General features: G+C 36.6%; 1 protein-coding gene across 2 annotated transcripts in view; it reads right to left on the minus strand.

Annotated features, from left to right (window-relative positions):
* Positions 1–781: 781 nt before the first annotated feature.
* The window catches only part of SESTD1 (SEC14 and spectrin domain containing 1), a 47980-nt gene continuing 36207 nt past the window's right edge, over positions 782–12554 (minus strand). For both annotated transcript variants that reach the window (XM_031055918.1, XM_005415892.2), the window contains exons 12-19: positions 11915–12109; positions 11205–11319; positions 9935–10094; positions 7211–7292; positions 6744–6866; positions 5674–5865; positions 3758–3879; positions 782–1525 (exon numbers count right to left, since the gene is read on the minus strand). In XM_031055918.1, coding sequence (XP_030911778.1) covers positions 1396–1525; positions 3758–3879; positions 5674–5865; positions 6744–6866; positions 7211–7292; positions 9935–10094; positions 11205–11319; positions 11915–12109 — 1119 coding nt within the window. In that variant the 3' untranslated portion in view covers positions 782–1395. The remainder of the gene's footprint in view (positions 1526–3757; positions 3880–5673; positions 5866–6743; positions 6867–7210; positions 7293–9934; positions 10095–11204; positions 11320–11914; positions 12110–12554) is intronic.

Raw genomic sequence — 12554 nt, forward strand, 5'->3', positions numbered from 1 at the left:
CTTTCCTCTGGAGAAAATGCTTAAAACTAAGAAAAATAAGTAAATAAAGTATTTGAAGACACATCCATGAGGAAAATCTGCAGAGTAATCGCAATGCCTGTAGGGAGAGCATTATTTTGACTGTGAGCAAAGTATAGCGAGATAACAGAGTTCTCAGACTTACAGTTGTTTGTTCTACACAGAGTACTCTAAAATGGTCAGATCCCACACCATCTTCCAAAAATATAATAACAGATGTATTCAGATTGCATTCTGAAGATTAAGAAGTTAACCACGCCATGCACACAGCTGATTTGGATTCAATCCAATTCCCTTCTCTGAATAAATTTCATTTTATTACTAATCTCATGGTTTGAAGTTATGAACCTCACGTTAATTTCTCTTTCATTACACAAAAACCTTTAACCGCAAAGCTACCAACAGGGATATTCACATTATTCAGGATTCTCCATCGAAAGGAAACAAAGGACTTAGAAATAAAGCACAGGAGACATGTGCCAGTCTTACAAGGGAACAAAACTATAATTAATATAACACTGACTTATGCAAATACCATCTTACTTTTGTGCAAGTACTGCTACCAGGAAGAAAGAATAAAATAGCCAGGACTTTTGCACCCATCAGTAATAGTTCATATGCAGTTCTCTTATAGCTACAATGTATTTCATAAGAAAAATTATACAGATTTTCTAAACATATTGGAGGAGCAATTATTTTTACTACCACTTATCATAAAAATGTAACATTAATATTTGAAAATACAGACCAGAACAAATTTATCTTAGATTTTAAAAAGATGATTTTTATTAAGCACAAACAGCTTTTAATACATTATCAATACAAATAGGAAAACATCTGTTTAATGAATTTGATATATCAAAGATCTGATGGGCAGGTTGCATACTGGCACAATAAAAATGATTTTTTTTTTAAGTATTTCAAATTAAAATTACAGGGTTACCAGAGTCTACACTGCAGGTACTTTCCTCACAGTCTAAAATTACTACATCACCTGGGCATGGGGGAAGCAAAGAACTAGAGTTTCATAATATGGAACTTCTAACACTTTAATTAGCACCACTCAAAGCTTGCATCAGCTGTCTAACTAAGAAGCAGCTGACAGGTCAGGTAAAGCTTTACAGCAAATTTCAGTGCAAAGTTTACAGTTCCTTTTCATAAGATACTTGGAGTCTATGGTTTCATAGCATGTTAAATAATTATGGCTTGATAGATGTACAGTATTAAGATGCTGAGAACATTTACTTTGAAAAAAAGATGAGACTCGTAACAGCTGTGAAATGCATTTTAATATATTATACCAAATTCTGTAATATGCAAACAACATGCTGGATTACAAACTGAAGTCCTGTTATGAATTCATAGACAAGGTCAGTATTAGCTCTCTGGGGTAGTGGCTTCTGGTTGTCTCAGCTGCTGCTTTTTCAGGCTAACTAACTTCATCTTCTCCCTGATGTGTTCTGCTGCAGAAGCCATATCACTTGGGCTCCCAAAGTACTGCTCAGACCTAGAAAAAACCCAAGTCACAATAAATTATCAGTAGTAAGTCAGTACACAAATACACCTGTTAATTGAAGTAGAAAATACAGAACAGATAAGAAAAATAGCCACTTTTTCCTCTTGTCATTTAAAAGCCACCTTTAAAAAGCTTTGGAGACAGTGATGAAGACTCAACAGCAAATTTTTATGAAATTGTTACAAATACTCAATGAGCCTTTCATATCTAAAACACACTCCCAACAGAAGTTTGAGGGTGGTGAGACACTGCTGGTCTAGTGAAAGGTGTCCCTGCCCTTGGCAGGGGGATTGGAACTGGATTATTTTAAATGTCCCTTCCAACCCAAACCATTCTGTGATTTGAACAGCAAGGCATTATTCTAGAAGCACAACTGGATGCTTCCCAACTCTTTTTATTACCACCCTCCTCTGGCTCTCACCCAAGTCCATCTGACAATTTTGCATACTGTGACAATCTGTGATACCTGTCTATACATGAATTCTGAGTTTTTAAAATGGCTGCATTATTAAAGTACTCTTCACATGTTAAGTCAACCACATGCTGTCAAATTATGCCATCTACCTCTCAAACTGAAAGGAAGACATGGCTATGTAATTCAAATACAAAAAAAGCAGCTGAAATGTTGGGGAAACCACTCACCAAGCTGTCAGCAAAGGGAGGGTTTGAACAGACTATGTGTTTCAGAAGAACAGGTATTAAATCCAGTTACAAAGCAGAGAAGCTGTACACTTTGGAAATGGCAGTAGGACAAAGGACTTTCAGACAGGCAAAACTGGACAGAAAAAGTTATTCTGAGCAGGAATAGACTCATTTGAGGAGGTAACTGGTCAGACTGCATAACAGCACACGGATCACAGCATTTCCTCATACAGAGCAGAAGCCATGAGCAGGACAGGAACAGTGACCTGAGCTTCTAAAAAGATACTGGCGAAAGTCTGAAGAGGTGAACAGGCTGATGAAAACGCCCCCAGCCATTTATGACATTTTGTATGTTCTTAAATCTCAAACTATTTCTAATAATCAGCAAACCTTTTCCAAACTATATGCCAAACACTTCAAAGCCAGAATGCCAGGATGATGAGCAGGGGGTCCTCATATACAGGACAACTTCCATACCGTTTTTGTGAAGGGGGATACGCAAAACTCTACTGAAATTCCAGAGGGGTCAAAAATGATGTGCAGGATTGAACAGTTGTTACTTTTACCAGATCACTAGAATCTGCCATACAGAAGTTATACAGAAATACTTCAACTAACACTTCTTGATCTGGTTTTGAGTCAGTTTTTTGTTTGGTTTTGGTTTTTTTTCTACAGCTATAAAATCCTCCACTATTTTCAAACACACTATTGAAAGAACAGTGAAAATCACTACTAATTCAGGCCTGGGCCCATCTTCATGATTAGCCCTCTGTATTGAAGGATCTGCCCTGCAGAAGGCATATGGCATTTTGGAAATATGATGAGAAAAAATTTTCACGACCAGCTTCCTGCAACGGTGTTTTTCAGGTAGACTTCAGGTAATGCTTAAGGCAGTTGCCTGGTGTTATCTTATAACATTTCAGCCTCTAACTCAATACAGTTATTTCAGACCTTTTTCATTATGGTGTGGCATCCTACACACCAGAGACTTGCTCCATAGCTTGGCTGTAACTCACGTAGAAATTAACTACAAGCTCAGCATAACAACAGACATTATTAAACACAGAGAACTGAGTTTTACAATGGCTGAGATTCCAAATTCAATTTGCCTTTGTAGCTCAAGATAACTACAAATTTAAAGTTAAAATGAATAATTCTCAAGAAAAGTACTGTTTTGTTTACCAAATAAATAAAATATAAATTCATCTTCAATATACTGGCTTAGATAGATAGAATTGCAAATAAATAAACAGAAATCCTGTAATTCTCATCTTGTATCTTTTTTCAGGGAGAAGAGACTGAGACTGGTCATTCTTCTGTTACTTCTGCATACTATGCTGGTGCAAAGGCTGCATAAATCTAATAATCATTCAGTGTGAAAAGGTCACTACTTTAAAAAGGCAGTGCATTAATACTCATTAAAAATTCCTTCCCATTTTTTCATAGAAAGCAGACAGGTCCTATTTCAAATTTTATAAAAACAATTTGCTCACTTTTCTGTTTCAGCAAGCTTTCAGGATTCTTCTGCATATGAGACTATTATACAACTTTACCAAAGGCATTAGAAACCATACTACATACCCATCGGGATAAACTACAGGCACTGTTAGTCTGTCCAACAGTGATTTCCCAACTGCTTCAATTTCATCAAATTGATCCATTTCATTAAAAGCTTCTGGCTGGTCTGGACATTCCTGCAAAATCTGTTTAATAAAAGTAAGAAAATACAGAATAAAGTACAAAGCATGTAGTTTTTTTAAGTGCCATTAACTGGCAGAGTGGATGTTCTTTTGGCATTTCCACTGCCACATTTACATGAGATCAACTGACACATATAATTCAAGAAAAGAAAATACTAATTAAGGTTCATTAAGAAGACTGTTCAGGGATACAAGTGTTTTGTATTAGAATGTTTTACATTTCTTCTGAGAGGGAATAAAAAGTAGTCTTCCTAGACAATATTCCTGCAACAAACATGAAACGCATAAAAATAGTGACTGACATCATTAAACATACAAGACAGTAATGTAAAGTGGAAACACCATGGTCAACGAAGACTCCTTACAACAGGTATCAAAACTAAAAACCACATCTGCACAGAACAGGTAGGACGAAAAAAATCCAAACACAAGCCTTTCCAGATGGGATTGTAACTCAATACCAGTACTCAGTACTCTATTTTCTTCCACTTCTCACTTTGCCACTTCTTATTTTTTTCCCAAGCAGCATGGATATTAACAAACTATTTTCCACATAGACTCATTAATATATGTCCAATAGTGAAAGGAGAATTAGGTTTTTGAACAAGAGCATTGTTTTGTCAGACATTAATTTACTTTTCTTTAAACTTAAGATTGCCTAAACTCAGCAATTAACTACTGCAATAATGAAAGAATGCTCATAATATGGATTGAGAGATTCTACTCTTCTAGGAGTTTATGAACCACTGAAATTTAACTTGGTATCAGGTAAATCTCTGGAAGCACAGATGATCTATTTCTGCTTTTGTGAACCTCCACCAACTCCCAATGCCTGCAAATTTGAAGTATTTTCCACTAATACAAATAAGAAATTAATAAAACCAAGGAGCAAATTAATCAACTCTGAATCCATGCTCTCTTTTAATGACAAAATGAATTTATTTCACCATGTGCAAGATTTGTGTTTTTTTCAGTTACATGTAATTTTATTATCATATTTGAGATACATACTCTAAACTGATTTTTTAAAACACACTGCTTCACACAAAAAAACAGGTGTGGACAAAAAGGCCCTATCCCTCATGACCTACATTAAAGGACATTGTCTCAAGTTCAAGCATTTGAAAACACTGAATATTTTCCCCCTTCAGCAACTAATCCTCATCACATTGTTGCTGACTGCTCATCCTTCACTGTGCTTCTTGCATCACTTGACTGGGTGCTGCAGTGAGACATTTGGTTATAGGAGTCTGAAAACCATACCAAGGTAGAGTGTGCTCAGGAAGAAAGCACATTCAAACCCCACCAGGTGCAAAATACAAGATGGAACAAGACAGCATGTGTGGAAATTAAAGTGGAAGGAGCTGCTCTCATTTACAGAGAGAAGGTTCTCCCATCCAAAATCCAAACAGCTTAAAGGGCAATACACCTTTAACTGTCCAAAGAATTTAAACGACCTGATAGCTTTGTATCATACCTTGTACAAAGAAGTGTTCCTGGCTTTTAAGAATTAGTCTAAAAGACATAAAGGAATGCTTTATCATCAATATCAGAGTTCCCATTTGAAGAGCGCTGCTCTCCTTTTTGTTAAGGGGGCCCTATAGCAGTACAGGTATGTGAAAAATTATTACATTAAGTACTGAAGTAAATGGTTGGAAAAATATATGTAACTTCTTGCTGCCGTTAAAAAAATATTTAGAAAAGGTAAATGTAAACACTGGCAGCTTTATATTTCTTACATATTGTTTGCCTGAACTCAGGTAAGAATTTTTCTTCTTAATAAAACACAACACTCACCTTTTCAGCAGTTGAATGAAATGCAACAGCTGTTTCCAACCGGTGTACTCTTTCTTCAGAAGTCACTGTAAACTGTTTCCACACTCTGTTCAGTCTGGGAAGTGTGTCCCCTGAGGACCTTGAAGTGCATCGCAAGGACTGGCACAGGACCACTGTTGCCTGCAGTAGCTGTCTCCCGTAATCGTAAGTACTCTAAAAATTGGAGGGGATGGGAGAGTAAGTGCGTGTAAAAACCCTGCACTTCACCTGGCAACAAAATAGCATCTTAAAGCAACAACAGCAGGCAAGTTTATGGAAGCTCCACAATTTAGGTTCACAAAGTACATTGAACTAATCTGGTCTACGAGAAAATGCTGATAAAATAAGAATAAAATTGTAATGACCAAACAGTGCTTTCACTCTTAAAAAAAAAATCCAACATCCACTGCTGCCTAATGTTCACAGCGGCAAAAGAATGGAGCTTCCCAAGAACTCTGAATAGCTGTTTGGATCTTCCAAGTGATATTTGATATCCACTGCTGAGAGGACGATCTCCCTGACTTCACCGGCACCATGTCTATGGTTAGCCAGGCATCCAGGTGCCCTGAGGCACATCACTGCAACAGCAAATGACCCTCCTGTCATCAACTCTTGTTCATCAAAAGAGGAAACTCCAGTGCAAGAGGTGGAATTAGAAAACATCACATCTGTTAATTAACAAGTCCAATTTAGACACCTAAAAACAGTAAACGACTGACAAAACATCTGACCAGGGGCTTTGGCGCACCTTGTCAAAAGTAATTTTAAAGACTATTTGAGATATATCTTTCACAAAAGCCAGTGAATTTTGTTTGGTTGTTTGCATTGCCTATGTGAAGGTTAACTAAGGTAGTGACTCTGGATGGAACTGCAACATTTCATTAGGCCCATTGCCAACTTCAGCAATCAATTTCTTCACTCAGGCACTGAGGGAAACCAGTAAGACCAGTGACAGCTGTTCAATGACTGTCCATACAGATATTGATTCTGTTTAGGAGAGGATGTTAAACTGCACAAACCCCATATTGCTAGAAAAAAATAGCACATTTCACCTGTGCAACATCAACAAATTTTCGATGTTTCTCCAGTAAAACTTTTGTTTCTTGAGCATCATCTCCCAGTCGGATGTGTGTCTTCAGCAGAGCATCCAAGAGTTCACTTAACCATTCTACTGCCTTAAACAAGCCAAAAGAATAAAAATCAATACATTAAAAAGAAATTAAACCAGAAAAAGAAATTAAACCATCACCAGAAGGGTGATGTTACTTCAGTACTAGCATACACTTTTAATACAGAAAAAAAGTTAAATGAGCTGTCAGAAGCTGGTAGATCATGCATGCAATCCCCAAATATACCATTTGCAGACATTGCTATAGCCTTTATTTTCACTCTACATATTACCTAAATAAAACTACATTTGAAAGTTGCAAAAAAAGTACTGTAAAGCTATCAGCCCCCATAAATCAACTCTGTGGACTACAAAGACTAGAATGATGAAATTCTAGAGACGTTTCCATACCTGAGCAGCATCCTCTTCACATTTAAATAACTGCACCATCTGAAGCATCTTCAGTCTCCGCACATCCACCATATCCTCACACCTTAAACAGCAGCACAGAAAGTTTCATCAACACATGTACAGCAGACACAAAACACTCTGACATTGACAACAATGTTTTCAAGTGAGTAACATTAAGATACAAGCATTCATGAAAAGGCAATCAAAGCTGCTTAGCTTGGCAAAAATACCTCATGCCACAGACAACAATAAGAAACTTGCAATAAGTAGAACTGAGCACTCCAAGTCACCAAAATCATGACCCTCAAGATCCATGATATGGAATATGGCTCGATGATACGGCTAAGCTCGAGGCAGTAACACCAGAGACAGCTACAAGGTCTTGCAAGAGCATCCCAGGTTCCTTACCTTGCTGCACTGGTAAGCTCTGTAAAACAGAGGCTAAGACAGACTTTGTCCTACTAAAATTCAGATGAAAGTGGGCTTCAACCTGGCATAATTCTGAACTGTACTGTTTGTTGGGGGCAGTGTTTCTGAATGAATATGATGAGGCTGATTAAAAGATAATACATTTTTCTATTTTTCTTTTTAGTTGACTACAGATGGTAATATCTGAACCCTTATATGATGATGTCCTTTGCTTTACTTGTCAGGAAGCATTTCAAAATCTAATTGATATAAAAACTGCCCCTGATTATCTTGTTCTGAGTTGAGCACAGTTTGCAGTTCTTTCTCCAGAATTCCAATAAAAGTGTTGAAAGTCCTCTTTCCACAATGAGACCTAAGCTAATACATCTAGCAGAATGCTTTCCACTTCAATTTCAGAGCCTACAAAGTAGACAGCAAGATGCACACTCCTGTTCAGTGCAAATGGAATTACTAATGTCAACAACAGTTGGCTTTATAAGCAAATGCAAAAGATTGTGTGCATGATCCTTTCCAAACTGGTTACAAACATAAGCTCTTCCAAAGAACAGTTTGTTAGCATGCTGCGTTTTGTTACATGTCCTGCAATGCTTACAGAAAGGACATCATCTGCTCTAATAATGCAGGAAACCAGTTTATAGGTTCCAAAATCATAAATAAAGCAGCAAAATGCCCCTAAAAATAAACATTACAACACGTGTATGTAAACAAGAAACATTCAACAGAACTTGGAAAAAAAAATAGCAAAAAATATTATTACATGCTACTGAGAGATACTTAGTCCTTTTATTTTTTGTCTCTCATCCAGGCTAAACAGCCTTGTTTAATCTTTCACAATCTGAAAGCTCCTTCATACCTTTGTCTGGAAATACTATTGATGTTTTAGTCCTCTAAATGACTTCCCACAATTCTATAACCCTTCTGAGAATACAGAGCAGAATTGTGTAACACAAACAAAAATCGACTACCAATCTATATCCTGGACACAATGACATTCTTCTTTCAGTTTTTTATTCCTTTCCTAATAATTCCTGGCATTCTACTTGCTTTTCCCTGTGTGTTTGAACACTAAAGCAATTTCTGCAAGTTTTCCAATGTTTATCTTTGAGTTCACAGCTGATTCAGAATCCATTATCGTGTATACAAAGTCCTCCCTTCTCCCATGCACATCTCTTTTCTCAGTATGGAATTCCAACTGCCATTTTACTGCACAGTGACACGTCCTCTGTAGCTTTTTGCGGCTGGCCCTCTAAACACAAGTATTGCTTAAATTAATAGGATTCAGAGGGCAGACTTAAAACAGTATTTTCTCTAAGCACTACCAAAACACATAGCTCCTTACACTAAGCTCCCTAAGAAAACAATTTAAGAATAGTGGAATTAATTTGTAAAACGGGCAATTTGATGCTCACTAGAGCTTGCTGTTGCCTAGAGGCACCTCTTTGCTCAGCCAGTGCCCTTGAACACCAGGCCATTTCTGTGGACAGTATTACATGGTCCCAGGGCTTCCAGCAGTATTACTGGCAATAGCTTCTAATTCTTTCACACTGTTTAGTAGGAAAAAAAAAGGCAGTACTACAAAAAATCCAGTACTACTACATATTTAATTACAAATAATCAAATTTTGGAGGAAGAGGACGATGGCAAAATCCATCCTTCTTATAAATTCAACTCCCTTCAACATTTTTCCCAACCTCATCCCCCACTCTATATGATTTCCTAAAATTCAAACCCCATGTCCTGGGGTGACTGTATGGTCCTCTATGCCATCATCTGCTCTTCTGAAATCTGAGCCTCCATTTTGTACCCTGTCCCCTCCAATACTGCCTCATTTGTCTTCCTATCTTCAGAAAAGAAAATACCATATTCAAAGGACAGAGCTTGTGATAAAGAGGACAAACAAGGCTGTTTAATACATAATTTTACCCCCATGACCACTACTGTAATTACATTATAGTACCATCTCAAACTGCTAACATATAGAAGACACCTCTTGCATGTTTTCATAACTCCATATAAAAGGAATGTATAATTTCTGACATTTACAAGCACAGGAAAGCATTCAAGTACTCCATCCAGTACCAAAATAGAAAAGGTGCTTGTTTTTAGGAATACACTACAACAGATTAGTCAGGGAAGTTTCTGTCCCATTCAAATATACTACAAATATAAATTACAGTTGTAAAACATCCCTTTACTGAACATAAAACAAAATGGGCTCTTTACAACAAACTAAATTGTATAAAAAGTGACCTGTTAACACACAAAAATCTTAATGACTTGAATTGTTGTTCTTACCTTTGTTTTCTTAGCTGCATATCTTCCATCACTCCTTGGATATGGTCCACATTTTCTTTGTTTTCAATTGTCACATCCTTTCCATAGGCCCATGATGCCTGGTTAGATATCTGATCTAGAAGACTTTGACCTTTCTCACGCAAGCCTTGCAAGCCTAAGTCTAATAAGAGAATGAGAAAATAAAGGTCAGTGATCACTCAGAATTTCAGTGGGTTTTCTCCTCAATGGAGAGAGAAAACACAACAGAATCATACATGAATGAAGACTGGAACCTGGAAAATGACAAGGATATTACTATGTCCTTCATCACCCTTTCCAACTCACGTTTGAGTGAGCATTTGTCTATATTAACAAAGAACTACGGCTTTGCTATTTTATGACCTAGCAGATAACAAGAAAAGGAATAGAAGTTGACAGCGTGTCAGCTTTTCAGCATATACATAGCTAATTAGTGTCTTTCATCCACACAGATAATTCCTAAAATATTTATCACTGCTAAGCAGTTGTAGCCTAAGTGTTCTTCCACTGCTGGCACAAGTTACTACTTTATAATACATCTGATATGGCTGATACAATATTCTACACTGAAATTTGTCAGCCCTTGGGATCTGCTGTTACATCTCTTATTTGGCAGCTTTACTATCTGTTTTCCTGAAGGAATATCTCATTTATGCATCAAACTGTTATATTCCAATCATACCCACTTCTACAATAAATTATTTTTCTTTGCAGCTCTTTCTCCCACAAATTAATCAACAAGCTGATCACTGCAGACCCCTTCCAACTGAAATAATTCCATATGCTTGACAGTGTAACAACCTTCAATGTGTCATTTATTAACATATACATTCAAAGTTACTGCAAAACACCCAGTACAAGCATTCTAAAAGTGAGTGGATAAAACCTTAATCATTAAGGTGTCGGCTCTGGAGACAAAAAGATCATCTAAGCATTATAATGCTAAGTCACTAAAGAAGATTAATAGGGGCAAGAAGTTTGTTTACAGATGAAATGCATTATAATGGCATATAACAAATATATATATTAGATGTAAAACATCTTTAAAAGAGAGCAGTTCCAGATCACTTCCCCAGACAAAAGCCAGCCCCAAAGTAACTCAGTGGAACATGACATTCTGAGGAATCAGAAGTCATAAGATTTTTTCCCCCTGATTTTTTGATGATTTTTTTAAAAAGGGATTACTCTTTCTTCCCCCTGTAATGCACTTATTAGAATGTGTGTGTCTGAAATGCAGAAATATCTTGCTTACCAACACTTTTCAATTTCTCTTCTAGTAGTTTCAATGTTTGTTGAATTGATGCTCCATCTGCTGGTGCTACATCCACACACAACATTCCTAGTAAACCATCCAATTGCTGAGACAACTAAAATGTAAGAACATAAATGCTGATATTTAAAAAGAAGTTTGAGCTTCAGATGGTTGGTTCTAAAATATTCTAAATATTTAGAAATTTGTCATTTTCAAATTTCTCTTTGCAGCTAGAGGAAATGAAAGTCAAGATAAATGACCCATCTGCCTTGTAGAAATCCAAGAGCCCACATCCCTAGATGGTGGGAGAGTAGAAGCCAAGATTCTACTTGTTTTTTAAGAAAAGCATAGGAAATGAACATGCCATTTTACAAAAAGAAACTATGAAAAGTACATCAAATTCCAGTTCAATTAATGCATATGCCTCTAAATAAAAAAGAGGGGCAAAAAAGTAACTTTTCAACTAGTAACCCTTTTATTTCAAATTCTACTGAAATGTAAGACATATTAAAAAGTACTTCCCTCCTAAAACAAGGGGGAGCCAATTTTCTCAGTGTTTCATTACAGTAAATGATGACTTACAGAATTTTCCAAGTGACATGATATTTCCCCTCACCTCCCTGAATATTTTTCCAATGTAGTCAACATTTACAATACTAATGCACTAATTTATTGACAATGCCTTAAAAAAATTAAAAGGAAACACTTACATCCTGGGCAACACTGTGGAATTCAAGTGCTGCTTGTAATAGGTTCTGCCTGAATTCCAGCTGACTGGCCTGCCTGTAACATACATCACTCAGCTGTTGCTGCAATGCTTTCAATTCCACAAGGTCCTCCTCATCCCCTGCATTTAGAAGAGCTGCTATCTGCTGATTAAGTTCAACATAAACAGCAAACCACTCCTAGAAACACAAGAAGATAAAGAATTAAAAATGCCAAACATAATTTTATTGCTCTTATATGCTATACATCCAACTGCAGGCAAATATAATCAGATTGAAAAAGGAGGCTATTACAGATTGCACTATCTCACAGAGAAGGAAAAAATATTCCTGATTTCAAATTAACTCTCAATAAAGTGCTTAGTAGATATTAATACACGCACTGTAGTATAAAAAACTTAGTGCAGAAAGATAGGAAGAGTTCAACGCATGGCTCCTAGTCCCAGCACAAACTTCCACCGAAAGAGGAATTTCACCATTTTAAAACAAATTTCTAGTGCTTGAATGTCTGCACTGGTCTACTGAAACAAAAGATCATTTTTTGCCAAGTGATCAGCTATTATAAAAAGCTGTTCACAGGACTATGCAGGTGTTACTTTCAGTGACATGACTGAAAGAAGCAAAA

The sequence above is a fragment of the Geospiza fortis genome, unplaced genomic scaffold (genome assembly GCF_000277835.1).
Source record: "Geospiza fortis unplaced genomic scaffold, GeoFor_1.0 scaffold112, whole genome shotgun sequence".
In the NCBI taxonomy this organism is placed as follows: Eukaryota; Metazoa; Chordata; class Aves; order Passeriformes; family Thraupidae; genus Geospiza; species Geospiza fortis.